The sequence below is a fragment of the Seriola dumerili genome, unplaced genomic scaffold, assembly GCF_002260705.1.
Source record: "Seriola dumerili isolate Sdu_G_001 unplaced genomic scaffold, Sdu_1.0 BDQW01001435.1, whole genome shotgun sequence".
NCBI lineage: Eukaryota > Metazoa > Chordata > Actinopteri > Carangiformes > Carangidae > Seriola > Seriola dumerili.
In genome coordinates, this window is record NW_019175690.1 from 85,770 (window position 1) to 101,295 (window position 15,526).

Here is a 15,526-nt window from a genome sequence, read left to right on the forward strand (position 1 = left end):
GGTGGTGACAGGAAAAAATGTTTTTAATGTGCCATGGGTGCGTCGCTGACATGTCATTCCAGTACACACCTGAACAGTGTGTATGTGTGGTGTACATCAGTGCGTATTATCAGGGAAGAGCCTGCAGCTTGACTAACAAGTTTTTTCACATAATAGGAAAATGACAAGAAGAAGTTTGTCATTAAAATGGCATTAAAACCATGTGCAGGTATGTTTTTCTTTGCTCCCCTTATTGGACTTGTGACAAAGAGTATCAGAGCTAAAACATGAAATGTTAATCAGAGAAAGCGTATTTTATCTTTGTCTATTTTTTGTTCTGTGCTGAGTCTGCCATGTTTTCTCTAATTGTAATCTGTTTTTTGGCAGCAGGACTCCTCTCCCATGCAATATGGATAAGCACTTGTCAAAGGAGATTATGCAGAAATCTTTGGAACCTTAAAGGATCTATGTAACCTCACAGAGAACGTGTGTCACCATCTTCATCATCAACACCATCATAATCTATTTTGATGATATCTTTTTGGCTGTGGGAGATTACTCAAAACAGAAGAGATTGACTTGCTCTCTGGAAATAGCCAGATTTTTTTTTTTTTTGTTTAAATTGATGCAATCTGACACACAGACTTAGCTTGAAGTTCTCATTGCTGCAAAAACACCTGCCAAGGAAAAGATAAAGAAGTAAACACTCTTCCAGTGTGTATTTATCATGTAGACAAGCTGACAGACCGACAGACAATCAAAGTGACAAGTCGATAGACGGTGAGATCCCTTACACTCAAGCAGGTCACGATGCCAGACAAGGCACAAGCTTTTCAGAAGAATGGGAGGCCTGGAGAAGCGGCATCACAGGTGTCTTTAGTGCCGGATATTGTGGTCGTTTCCAGTTACGGGGAGGGTAAAATCGCTGGCGGCAACATGCTGGAGCTTGATGAATTCAGTAAAGCAACAGATGGTGTAAAACAATCCGCACAAAGCCGTGACATTAACATTTTGCAAGGAAATGACAGCACAAAAAACGGGAATGACGTCACTTTAAATGCAGGCAATCTTACAGTTGGGAACCAGTCAGGACTCAGTGAATCCCAGGTTTCCATAGAGGTGGGTGTGGTGAAAATAGCACAGGCCCCTGAACCTCTCAAGGTCAATTCAATGACCCTGCAGACTATGGATCATAATGCCCAGGTGAACTCATTCTGTGATAGGCTCCAAACAGACAGCAGTTCATCATCTCACACAAACGGCTGCTGCGACTCTGACTACAGCAGCACAAAATCCAGCCCTGGTTACGTTTGCACTAGCTTCAGCACTGACCTCTGTGATGATGACTTATTTGATCTTGATGGAAGCTCATTTGAGAAGACGAAGCCTCCTGTCAGTTTCTCAGAACCCAGTTTAGACGCTCCTCAATCCAACAAAACCCATGAAAATAGTCCAGATGAAAACAAAGACGATTCCAAAACAGACTTGGCGGTTAAACCAAAAGCAGAAAACACACTCAGTGGCAGTTCGGAAGCGTTCCCAGAGATTTCATCCAAAGCCGCCCAAACAAGGAACAGCATGGATGTCGGGTGGCAAAAGGAGGATGGAGACGAGGACAGGCAAACCACCAGGTCCAGGCGGAGTGTGAAAGATGGGGTGTGTTGCTGCTATCAGGCGATGCACAGGGCTTTTCTGCAGTGCGTGGAGGAGACCCCGGCCATGCTGTCTGGACTGGTGCTGTCTTTGGCCTTCTGCGTGGCCATCATCGTACTCATCCCCACCACAGGAAGGGTGAGACAAAGAGAATGTGCCATGTGTCTGTTTGTCAAATAGATATAGGTTTTGATAAACCATTAATAGTTATTCATCATGCAAAAAGTTAAAAATATTCACTGGTTCCAAATGTGAGGATTAGCTGCTTTTCTCCATTTTATATCACTGTAAATCCAATATTTTAGATTTTTGAATTGGTTTGTTCGTCAAAACAAACATCTATAAATTGACATCTTCAAATGTCCTGTTTTGTGTGGCCATCAGTCTAAAAGGTTTTCTGTTTTCTGATATGTACGTCAGAGAAAAGCAGCAAGATCTCATTTGATAGGTTGCAGTCTGTACAGTACTATAAGCGGCAGATGTGTTTTTAAAGAATCCGATGACAGGGAAGAAGAAGCAAAAGGGGAGATTTGAAATATCTCCGTAGTTTGTCTCCATTGCATCACAGTACGAATTGTCAATGTAGCACTTTAGTGAAAATAGTTTTAAAAGCGAACTCCATTAGGGGTCAAGAAAAGAGAGCTTTAAACCTGTTCTTCCAAAATACCAAAACATTCTGCAAATGCTTCAGTTGGAAAGTAAACATAACTTCTCATTCCAACGAAACAGCTGCACACTGATGTATGTACCGTAGGTCACCTGCTTTAAGTTAGGTTAAGTTGCCCTAACTGACCTGGAAAAGCTAGTGGAACATTATTGGATAAAACTACATTACAACACTAACATAAGATAAATGTGAAAAGCTCTATGTGAAGACGTTTTTAATTGAAATATCAAATGTTTGGGTCTTTGTTGCATTCTCATCTCTCACCCTCTCATTTCCTGTCATCTCTCCTTTGTCAATTTCTATTACAGACATAGGCATAGGCGAGGCTGAATAGTATACCGATGTGTAATTGTAGTTTTACATTGGGAGTGATGCTTTCGTTTTGTTTTTTAATGACAAACACAAATGATTACACTTACACGCAACACACGCTTGTTTTTTTTCTAACATGTTAAAAGTACGAAAGACTGCTGCTATGGAGCTGCAACGATTTCTCCATTAATTGATTAGTTGATCAACAGAAAATGAATCGACAACTATCTTTATAGTCGGGTAATCATTTCGGTAATTTTGCAGACATGCCAATTCCCTGGTTCCAGCTGCCTTTTTGTTGTTTATGATAGCAGCAATTTCAATATGTCACCCAGGGCAGTGAATTAAATCCAGATTATATGGATGTCATTTAGATGGATAATTAGCTGTTCTATGTGTGACACAAAAACTGGGTTGTTGAACTCACTTCTAATTAATTAATATGCTGGTGAAATGTAAAACCTTGAACACTGGATAAAAACTAAAGTCAAGGGAGCTCTGATTAAATACCTTTACCTCACATGGCAGGTGCAGATTAAAAACATTGCACCAGCTGTTTAAAGCTTGGTCTGGCTTTCATGTCTGATGAATGAAGGCATTCTAATTTTAGTCCTGGTGGTTTTTGGATATATTAAACAGGACAATGCAATGAAGCGCTCCTTTCCAGTGGTTTTGTCTTCTACTGAAATTTGATTAACAGCTTTTTGTGACTTGCATCTATTCAGTGGCATTCAAAACATTGCAATACTGCCTGTACCTAAAAATGAGTTTTATAAAAATTACAAACTTTTACAGACCCATTTGACAATAAATCAAGGAGGCGTTGAGTCAGAGTGATTTTTAAGCTTTGAGAAAATTGAGATGTGGGTTTTATCAAAACAGAACATCAGTGTCCATGTTGGTGCTCTGGCGGTGTTGGGTGTGGTTCTCTGTCTGAGTACCGTCCTGCTCGTCTGTCTGCCTTGGCTGGCCACGGTGAGGCGCTGTGGAGGAGCCCTGGCCCTCTTCGTCTGGGGGACGCTGTACATCACTGCCATCGTTTTCATCTTCACTGGAGGACGTGTCACTACGTGGGAACAGGTGAGAAGGAAGCAAAAAGAGAATGATGAGTTTTAAGTTAGTTATAGAGTGAGTTTTATTCCTTAACTGCTGTTAACCTCCAACTCTTTTTCTTCACATGCTTCTGTCTTCTTCTGTTACCTTCTCAGGTAGCGTTTTTCCTCTTCCTCTCTGTAAGTGTCTACACAGTGCTGCCTCTGTCTCTGACCTGGGCGCTCATGGTTGGGATTGGGACCAGTGTTTCGCACATCATCATCATCAGTGTCTACGTTTCTGTCACAAGCCCAGAGACACAAGACCTGGCTGTGCAGGTTCAAGATTTCCTATATTTGCATACATTTAAAACAATCTTAATGTCAATGTCATAAACTCACCATCCCCACTATAGAAATACAATGGTAACCTTGTTATTTTAACGGTAAATTACTTTATTGCTTTTTTCAGTTTTACCTCCTTCCTTTTTAGTAAACAGTATTTTCCTGTTACGTAATAATCACAGTTAAGTTTAGTTTATTATTGGTGGAAAAACAAAATAGTTGCACATAATGAAGCTACAAATGTAAATGTAGGCAAAAATTGGCAAATGACATACCAATCTTAAGAGATGAGCACCTTTTGCATTTACCAAAAATCAGCGTACAGATTCAAATATTGTGTGAAGCTTGGGTGAGTCTGCTCAATACTGTTTTGTGACCAGCAGCATCTAGAGTTCCTCTGGATGCAAATGATCTGTATAAAGCTTTATTGGTTTATAGAGAAGTTCTGAGCCTGTTGTTGTAAATAACAGAGTGTGGTTTTCACTTAGTAATAAAATACTGTAATAATATACACAAATTCAAAGTAATACTGACTCTGTCACTAACTAACGCGTCACAGTACTGTACTGTCACTGTGCTCTGAGGATAATTGAGAAATTATCAATGATCTCTCCTCTGACTTCGTCCTCAGCTGGTGGCGAATGCAATCCTGTTTGTGTGTGTGAACTGCATCGGGATTTTCCACCTGTGGACCACCGAGCACGATCTCAGGATATCCAATCAGAAGAGAGAAGATTTCAGCACCATACGCTCCCAGAAGGAAATAAGGAAATATCAGCAGGTTAAAAACTCAGCAGTTTAATCAGTAATTTTTCCAACATAACTGTTTTGTTCAGCAGAAAATTTACTTTTGTTTACTGGGTTCAACCTTTATTTGCTCTGCTCACCACTTCTCATATGAAACAACAACATAAATCTGACCCAACTCACCTTTGCTTTTACTAACTAGACTCAAAATGGTTATGATAGTTTTCTTTAAAATGTCTTTAATGCAGAGCAAACTTTCAAACCACAACTGTTTCAACGTATAACATAAAATGGTGACAAACAAAAAAATGTATTTGTCAAAACAAGGGGAAAACTTAATTTCATTCTTTTATTTTTTTCTGCTGAACATTAACATGAAATTTCAGAAAAGAAAGCAGAAGCATCACCATGTTTTAATATGAAAATAATTTACTCCATCAAGTGCTACAACCACTGGTACTTGCGAAAGCTCAATTAGCACCCAGCTTGCTGCTTTGAAAAAAAATGTTTAAAGAAATAACTCCATACTTTATAAAACGATTTGATCAAGTGGATGCTTTTGCATTGTCGAAATCCAATCCAGTTCTCTTCTGCACAGCTTGTTTCATTTACTCTGAATTTAAAATCATTATGTGTAATCACTCTCATTAACAGGCTCTTTAACTAGACATCCTGGGTTTGGTTACTGTATGCTTTTCTGGCTATTAGGTCAATAATAGATTAATCATTCACTTGTCTGAAGCCCAGCAGCAAGAGAATAGATAAACCCAAATGGACACTTATTCACAGCAAGTAAACAAATAGATGAAACGTCATTCACTGAGTAAACAATGCATCGCTTCAAGGAGGCCTTTAATGGCCACCTATTTCTTTTACTGCCTTTGTGGACAGATTGTCACCTCTTTAAGACAGAAATCCAATGCCCCAGTGTACAAGGTCTCAAAACCTCAACGCCCACCTTCTCCACACACATTTTCACCCCTGTCCTATCTGTTTTCTGGGGAACAGGAGCAGCTCCTCTTGTCGGTGTTGCCACGCTACATCGCCATGGAGCTGAAAACGGAGGTGGTAAAGAGACTGTCCAAGCCGAAGAGCGATAAGGAGAACGAATCCAACTTCCACAACTTTCACAGCCTGTACATACGGCAGCACAAAGACGTCAGGTGATGATCACACTGTTACATTGTTGGCTTTAATGATGGCAACTTGGATATTAAAGCTGCAGTAGCACTGAGGCCAAAAACTAAAACTTAATAGTGTAAATATTGAATGATTGAAGTGGTATGCATATGTTGTTTTTCTTTTGTTTTGCCAGCAAAAAAACATGGGCACATAATATTACCCCAGTAGTATACTTTATGATTATATTGTAATAATAATTTTATTGCATAAATATACAACCATCACTTGTTATATATATTTGAATGACAAAAGTTTATCTGTGATCATCTGTTATCTCTTGTGATTACATTTCTGGATAAAACTCTAGACTCAGATAAACCAATTTGTTTATTTGTCTTACATTAGCTATATTTATTCTGTAGCACTGAGTAAATCATGCATAATATTTGTGTCTTATTTGTGTGTGTTGTGTGTAGCATCCTGTATGCAGACATCGTGGGCTTCACAAAGCTGGCGAGTACCTGCTCTCCAGAGGAGCTGGTCGCTGTGCTCAACAAGCTCTTTGGCAGATTCGACAACATAGCCAAGGTGAACATACCCTCACATCTAGCTACAAATTAAAACCTTTATTTCTTCACAAAGAATAGTTTTGTGTTAGCTCTGAACTCCACATCTGACCCAGCATCCTCTACTCCTCTTTCCTTTCTTTCTATCTTTAGGAGAATGGATGTCTTCGCATTAAAATCCTGGGTGACTGTTACTATTGTGTATCCGGTCTGCCTGACCCCATTCCCACCCATGCCAGCAACTGTGTTCAGATGGGGCTGGACATGTGCACGGCCATCAGGTCGGTTTATTTGAGGTCTTTTGCTGTAGTTTTGGTTCATTTTCCCACCTTAACTGTATCAGTTGTCTCTGTGCTTTCTCTCTTCTCTGTACTTTTATGAAATTCACAGTAATTCATAATTCGTTGTTGTTTTTGTGATGAGAGGCAACCCACGTGATCTCCAGTCACAAGAATAAAAGCTGCTCAGTGCTCTTGATTTGCATCTGATTTAACTGTACCCTGTATAACTTCCTCATGCGTCTCATGGCATTTCTATTTCCCTACTCTTTCCTCTACAGCTGAAACCACAAAGTTACAGAACTAGGAAGCACTATGATACGTACATTGTACATAATATTCTCAAAGTTCACACTTTCAGAAGTCTCTCTGTGTTTGCACCATGGAGATTAAATGTAGAAATATTTGGTTCTCTTAGCTTTTGGTTGCATTAAATAGGGTTTTATTGCTCCGATTTCTATTATGTGAAATAAAAGAAGATGAAACAGAAGCTTATTTTGTGCATAAATCCTTAATCCCTACATCTTTGTCACACTACACATTATTTCTTGTCGTCTGTTACTGTTATTGATGTTGACTCAGTGATATTTAACAGTGTTTCACTTTTAGTCGTAACTTTGATTTCCCCTCATTAACCTTAATTGGATACTTAAAACACTGTGAAACGGTTTGATTATAAGTAGCTTCGCAATAATAGATGTTAAGTAGAAAAATATTAAGAGCAGTTACTGTGCTGCCTGAAACTCAGACTGGAGGTATCGAGTTAAGGCTATTTTCAAATAACTTGAGGAGTGCCAGATGTTAGTGGGACTGAATAACCTTCAATTTGTTTGTCTCCTTGTAGTAAACTGCGTGAGGCAACAGGTGTTGAGATCAGCATGCGGGTGGGAGTTCACACTGGCAACGTGCTCTCTGGTGTGATCGGCTTGCAGAAGTGGCAGTATGACGTGTGGTCACATGATGTAACGTTAGCCAACCACATGGAGTCTGGAGGTCTTCCTGGGTGAGTCTTTAAATCTGAGAAGTCTGATAAATTGTTGTAAAAGATTTTTTTCATAATAAGATAAGAATAGTAAACTAAATACGGACAAGGTATTGATTGAGATGGGTTTTGCCTCCTCTCGACATCATTTGATGAAATGATTTTTTACCTGCATCTTTATTATCATTATTTATAGACGAGTCCACATCACAGAGGAGACACTGCAACACTTGAATGGAGCATACCAAGTGGAGGATGGGGACGGGGGGAGTCGGGATCCTCTCCTTAAAGGAAGAAAAACCTACCTCGTGATTGACCCTCAAAAGCTGGACAGCATCTCCAGGAGGACAAAATTGGTTGGTGTTTGTCATGTTTGTCTGCAGTGTGTGAATGTGATGTGTATGTTTCTAGACTATTTACTTACTTACTTTTTGTGTCTCATCTATGTACATGTACAAGTGAAGTATACCTTCAAGGGCACTGTCTAGATGTGCTCATTGTTATATAGTATATTTGTGGGGGGGTTTTCTGTTGACAGTATGTTATCTGTACAGGACTATTTACTTTTAACTTATATGTGAAGATGGTATTTTGAAAACCAGAGTTAAAAGATGTTGGTTTGATCCCTGAAAACAAGAGGAGGGAAAACGTGATCTGAGTAACTGACAATCTTTTGTTTTGATATATATTGTATGGGTATCTCCCTGCAGTACTGATCTCTATATTGCTGTGATGGTACTCTCAGGGAGGAATGTACAAGAACAAATTATTCTTCCCCATTGAAAAAAAGTCAAATAATCACTATTTTGATTTCAGGCAAACTCGCTTGCATCAGGCGAGACCAGGCAGCGGGCGTCAGTCCGGATGTCTCAGTACCTGCAGTCCTGGCAGACCATTCACCCCTTCGCTGACCTAAGCAACCCTGATGCCACATCCTCCAAGAAGCCCATCATCGCTGCCAATGTTGTCAGGAACCAGTCACAGCTTACTGCAGTATGTATTTGTTGCTTAGTTTCTCCCACATATTGAGATGTGTATAAATGTAAAAATACATATGAGTGGACAAATAGTATACACAGATGCAATTCATTTATATAATCACTTAATAATATTGTTTATTGTTGTAAGTGTACTCATATTTTTCCAGGAGCACATGATCTTCATAATATTCCTTCAGCAAATATTACACTCCACCTCTGCTCCTTTGTGTGTCTCTCAGCTGTCGTTGATCATAAACTCTGTATTGTATATTTTAAAGAGGTGATGTTAGGTCATGTTGACACTGTGCGTGTATGTTTGCTTCAGGAGAGACCAACTTGCCAGAATAACCCGGGCAGGTAAGTTCCCACAAACTTTAAACTCACCTTTGATAAAATATGCTAATTAACTTAAGTAGAATAAGAATAAGACTTGCGGCTTTACATTGAAACACTAATGAAGCTTTTATCATAAAGCAAACCATCACATTTTATGCATCGTCATTACACAGCTTTATTATATGTGTCCTGAATTTACCTGCTGGAAAAATACTATTGTTGCTGCCTGAGCAGTTGACTCAGGCATCTATTGTTCTGGGTAAAGCTGTGTCTCATGTGTTCTTGTTTTGTCCCAGTTTGGTTGTGGCTAATGGTGTCAGGGGATCACTGGACACAGTGGAGACTGCAGGGTAAGTTCTCATTTACATTCTCTTGTAATTTTAACCAACTGCTCTTACTGATTCACCGACGTTAAGCATGTTGCAAAGATTTATTACTTATTTATACAGTCATTTATTTATTTATTTATTTATACTATCATTGTTTATTGTGTCCAACCACTCCTCCTCTGATTATTCTTTTATTTTGTCATTCAGGAGGAGAGCGAAGAAGCTGAACTGTGTGACTCTGCTGTTTAATGACCTCAGTCTGGAGAAACAGGTATTCATTCTTGGGTTTGTGATCAGAGTATGATGCTTACGGACATACAAACAAGCACGCACAAGCAATGTAGTAATACCTGTGTGTTTGTGTTCCAGTTCCGCTTTTCAGAGGTCAAGGGTTTGCACCACTCAATAAGCTGCCTAGCTTTGGTGTTCGTTACTGTTTTCACCGTCCAGATGCTTGTCTCTGAAAAGTGAGTAGCACTTTGGTCACATACATACATGCAACAGCATTTTCAGTTTGACTAAATAAAATAAGTAAAATAAGTAAATGATATATTTTCACTCCTCCCAGGAACTTTGAGTTGGCAGTGTCCTACGGTGCAACCTTCCCTGTGCTTGTGCTGCTTCTGTCCATCGCTTTCACCGGATACTTGGAGGTAAACAAACGCTGGTGGTATGTTTGTAATAACAGTAGTGGTGCAGTAGGGGTAAGAAGTACAAAATTTTATATCAACAAGTGATCTTACTTTGCCTGGGTCCATGTGCCTGCAAGCTGTCAGTGGCAGCAGCCATTTTAAAGAGCTATTAAATAGAAAACATGAGGAAACAAAACAAATTCATGTCTTGATGTCAATATGAATTCAAGATGGCGAACAAATAGGTCTGTCACAGTAAACCAAAATTTGTGTAACTGCTGCAAGGTGCAAGAAACTGGAAAAGGTGGTGTGATACAGTGACCCTCAGCACTTTAGTCTTCAATGTGTGTTTGGATGGTTTTCTGTTTTCAGAAGTGGCGCACCAAGATTCCTTTGGGTGTCCAATGGATATCAGGACTGTCCCGTGGCGTTTCGACCAGGTCGGCGCTGCGACTGTTTGTGGTCGTTCTCTGTGTGCTCATCACCCTGCTTATGGCATTCCTGAACTTGGTACATTCCTTTTTTACTTATTTAACCGTCATCTCCCTTTTGTCTCTCTTTTGTTTCTTGTCATTTCATCTTTATTCTGTTATTTTTCTTATTTCTTCTTCTTTAATCATATTGTTTTTCATTTCAGTTCTTCCAGCCAGGAAACAACTGTACCACTACGAACAGGACGGAGCTTGAGGGTCTCAAACTTTACACTGTGCCTGTGAGTACTTCCAGAGGAACATGAAGTTTTTTACCCATGATTCTTGAGAGCTTTAGTACAAGCATTGACATCACACCTTACCTGTCATAATCCCGCATTTTTCCCCGCCTACCTCTCTCTTCAAACATCCAGTACTACCTGTACTGCTGCCTGCTGGCCATGCTGGGAGTGATCGTGTTCGTCAGGACATGCTTGTCCATGAAAGCACTGCTGCTCACCCTGGCTGTGGTGGTTTACCTCGCCCTCTTCCTCCATGTTTTTGCCCCGAGGTCCATATGCCTCATCGACCTGCTTTACAACAACACAAAGTGAGTGAAACTGGAAATGCAATGACATTTATTTGCCGGGGTTCCAGTCTATTTTCATGTGCCTGAACTTTATTTTGAAAATGAAGCACCCTGCTACAACATGGCACTGTAGACCAAGTACTCGTGATAATGCAAGGTTATAAATGATATGCATGAAAGTGTGCAAGCATGAATATATATGTATTTACGCTTAATAGCTTTCCACGCAGACTCTCAGTAATCCTACTTAAATTCACTTTCCATTCATCCACATTCATTCACTGCTCTCATCACAGTCATCACACTGTCTGTCCTGCTCAGCCAAGGTGTCACATTTCCTGCCTTTTTGTCCGCTACTCAACAGTCCAGATTGTGAGTCCTTGTCTGGAGTTTCAGATCACTATCATTTATTCAAGAGCTTTCTACAGACAGAGGCCTGTGTAGGGCTGCAGCCCCATTGACTGTGAGATACGAGACACTCTTGTCTGAGGAATTATGTAAGGGAAAGGAAAAAAGAGTGACGGTAGTTTTGTAGTCAAGATCATGATGGAATATGGCTCTAAATATGTGAATGTGCATGTGTTTTACTACAGCCCGGGAGTGCTGAAGGACCCTCGTATCATGTCCGGGGTTTGGCTGGTCATCTTTTATATTGTATGCCTCATACTGGCCAGACAGGTGTGTGTGTTTGTGTTTACAAATATTTACAAGTCTGTTTCTATTTCATGTACAATTAATAGTTTTTCCCAGTTTTGAAACAAATGAACTTGTGTCCAGATTTGTTGATACATATTTGTACTCTGTCTTTCTCTTTCATTCTCTCTCAGGACGAACTTGGTTGCCGTGTTGACTTCCTGTTGGAGCGATGTTTCCGAACAGAAAGAGAGGAGATGGAGACCGTGGTGAACGTCAACAAGCTTCTCCTCCAGAACGTCCTGCCGCTCCACGTTACCTGTTTCTTCATTGGCAAAACTGTTCGGAACCAGGTAAATAAAACGACTCACAGCAGGGTTGTAATGTCGATTTTCATTTCCCATTCACATATTCTTTTTTGGTGATGGTTTTGAGTCATTATACAATTAAGAAACCTTTTAGGACATTCATTCACAAAACGTAGCTGAACACGTTTGACTTCTGGCTCCTAAATTTACAGGCTTCATGTTATCTCTTTGAACTGAGTCCTTTACTTTAAAAACTCTCCTCAGGATCTTTACAGTCAGTCATATGACTGTGTGTGTGTGATGTTCGCCTCAGTGCCTCAGTTCAAAGAGTTTTACAGCGAGAGCAGTGCCAACAGGGACGGTCTGGAGTGTTTGCGCTTCCTCAACGAGATCATATCAGACTTTGACGAGGTATGAGGAACAATGCAATTTAATACTGTCACTGTTAGCATCCCCAGCGTTTAACATTTTGTGTGTGTCTTACATTATTCTCTTTCCTCATGTCTCTGTCACACAGCTTCTCTCCAAGCCCAAATTCTCCTCAGTGGAGAAAATCAAAACCATCGGCAGCACATACATGGCTGCTGCGGGTCTGACAAAATCACTTCCAGGAGATGATAGAAAGGTTAGCAACATTTAAGCCTGTTAAAACACCCCATCGACAAAGTCCTTCGCTGTTTTTTTGTTCAAACTTTGCAACATAGATCTTGCGAATTATACACAGGCTGTGGATAAATGTTGAGTTGGTCAAAGAGACTAATATCTGGTATCCTGAAATCTAGTCTTAACATTAAAGTGATCCCTGTTGAACACACTCTGCCTGACCTGATCATGTGAATGAACAATATGATCTCTGGCTCCCCCTACAGAAATGTGACATGCCCTACAGTCATGCGCGTGCCATGGTGGAGTTTGCCATCGCTCTGATGGGCAAACTGGAGCTTATCAACACACACTCTTTTAACAGCTTCAAACTCAGGATCGGTGAGTTGGTAGTGGAAGCATACTGATAAGATTGATGCCTTGTTTCCATCTCTTTCATCTATACGTACTTTGTCAAATGACTGTAAATTATATGAGGATGTACTTTTTAAATGCTGAAGAAAAGTTTGTAATTTTCTCATTAATGTCTTGTTGTTCTGTGCATTATTTTAGTTTTAATTTAATTTGTAGAGATGTTAAAAGTATTTTCTAAATACAAAATTAAACTACCAAAAGAAAACACACTAATATTTTCTACATGCAAGACTTTCCCCTGATCTATCCCTCTTTATTGTTTACATGCAGGAATAAACCATGGTCCAGTGATTGCTGGGGTGATCGGAGCTCATAAACCTCAGTATGATATCTGGGGGAACTCTGTTAACGTGGCCAGCAGGATGGATAGCACAGGAGTGCTAGACAAGATACAGGTCTGGGAAAAAGAGACAGAAATAATGAAACATATAATACATCCTGTTTCAGTAAGAAACACATCAAATTAAGGAAGCAAGAATTGGTTTTTCACACTAACTGACAAAACTTATTAAAGCAATAGCAATAACAATAGCGACATTTATTGTCTGTCTTCTTACCTGATGTTGAAAGTGTTTGGACTGGGGGCGTCGCGTAGTGCAGTGGCTTACGCAGGCGCCCCATATATAGAGGCTACAGTCCTCGCTGCAGCTGGCCCCCGGTTCGACTCCCGCATCGGACGGCCCCTTCCTGCGTGTCATTCCCCTTCTCTCTGCCTCCCCATTTCCTGTCTCTCTACTGTCCTGTCCATTAAAGGCAAAAAAGCCCCAAAAATTCTTTAAAAAAAAAAAAAAAAAAAGTGTTTGGACTGCAACACATTTCCCCTAGTATTTACTCCACATCAAAAGCTTTATTAGTAGCTGTGGACTTTCTGAAGCAGAAGTGGATAAATGGTTGGGTGAGTGGATGAAAGGTTGGCTCTTTCTCACTATGAATTTCCCTCTCTCTCTCTCTGCTCCCAGGTGACGGAGGAGACGGCCCAGTTGGTCCAGAGCATAGGATACAGCGTCACCCTCAGGGGAGTAGTCAACGTCAAAGGCAAAGGGGAGCTTACCACCTACTTTGTTAACACGGAGCAATCATCTCCTCAGTTCTGACCTCCACAGTCAAATACTGAACAGACTTAAACTTATCACTCAGACCTGGGTCCAAACATTAGTTGCAAAGGCTTCTTATTTGTTTTTTGATGAAACTCATGCACCAGATGAGTGGATCTTGTTGCAACCAACAGCATGGCTTTGCATGACTAATCTTTGTTGCCTACAGAGATGAACACAATGACTTGAAAATACTTCTGTAGTTTCAAACTTAACCATCATCAGCGTTTGCACTGACTCACTGCTGAAACCGAGCTGTAGCAACACAGATCATCAACTGTTAATCATTTACATCTACCAGGGAGCTGCCTGTGTCTTTTGGATGAGACACTAAATAAAATTCTGACCAGTTAAATGAAGACATGAGACTTCAACTGGCCACTGAAAGCAGAAAGCTTTCTACTCATGGACCGTACAGTGGACAACCGTGTTGCTTACTGTATCTGTACTGTATGTGCACTATGTGTATCAAGTCCCTGTCACACAATGTTCACTGCTTTATTCTGAAAACATATAACCTTAATGATACTTTTTGGTACATTTAACATGGCTGAATCACATGCATTGTCAACTTAAAGAACAATGTTAATTTATATGGTTATTTTATTGGAAAAAATAAGGTTTCCATCTTATATCAGAGATTTCTGTTTTGTGAGGTAAGCTATGCCTCACATGAGAAAAATAACTACTATTTATATTATTTACAATATTTTCATTCTATTCTGTTTTCACAAAGTTACAAAAAACATATAGGTTTTAGCTCTGATTTTATTCAGAATCTGAGTAAGTTGATACAGAATATTCACATACACAAAAATGGGGGGCAGATATTTTGTGTACTTGCAGCACTAATGCAATTGGTCTTTTCCATTGGCTCCCAACCCCCAAGGGGTGACAAGATAAACCTGAGGGGATCACAGGATGATTCATGGCATAAGAAAGAAGAAAAAACACAGGATTTTTATTAATATAAATTTCATCTTTCATTTTTTCTCCAATCTGTGCTTTTATTGTGAAATGCTGGATAGTTTTACCTTCTAAGCTCAATGAAAATTATTCAAATGCATCAACCTGAAGAGGGGAAAATTACTCTTGGTATAAAGTTCACAAACCCAATAAACATGTCTAAGTAGAGGTTGCTTTATTTAGGGTGTACCATGCCAAAAATGGTTGGGAACCACTTGTCTGACCATTCACGGCTGGAACCGGAGAGATTTACTGCAACTGTTATTTATTCGCTACTGCCCAGAACTGACAATAATGATGCTGTGACACATCTACACCCAGGAATAATGATATGTTGAGCCATGAAAAGTCAGATAAAGCACCTTTGACATTGCACTTTTTAATTTGATGTATTTTTTAAGGAGAGTTCTGTGTTATGATTTGATGATTACACACAATATTTGCCCTTTCTTATTAAATATGTGTATCTATGAGGGATGATCTGAAGTGTGAATGTACAAAGAGTTGTTCTATATAGGGAAATATTTTTTTTATTTTATTTATAAACTAA

At 39.8% G+C, this 15,526-nt stretch overlaps 1 protein-coding gene across 1 annotated transcript; it reads left to right on the forward strand.

Moving 5' to 3' along the window:
• Positions 1-664: 664 nt before the first annotated feature.
• Positions 665-15,488, forward strand: LOC111238586 (adenylate cyclase type 2-like). The gene is made up of 25 exons (XM_022768153.1): positions 665-1,770; positions 3,494-3,691; positions 3,820-3,981; positions 4,619-4,768; positions 5,743-5,897; positions 6,333-6,444; positions 6,576-6,703; positions 7,545-7,703; positions 7,879-8,038; positions 8,499-8,675; positions 8,988-9,019; positions 9,295-9,348; positions 9,535-9,598; positions 9,697-9,794; positions 9,896-9,980; positions 10,332-10,469; positions 10,597-10,671; positions 10,804-10,979; positions 11,552-11,636; positions 11,786-11,944; positions 12,164-12,310; positions 12,417-12,524; positions 12,769-12,883; positions 13,187-13,311; positions 13,876-15,488. The coding sequence occupies exons 1-25, from the start codon at positions 790-792 to the stop codon at positions 14,008-14,010; spliced, it is 3,978 nt and encodes a 1,325-aa protein (XP_022623874.1). The 5' UTR covers positions 665-789; the 3' UTR covers positions 14,011-15,488.
• The last annotated feature ends 38 nt before the right edge of the window (positions 15,489-15,526 follow it).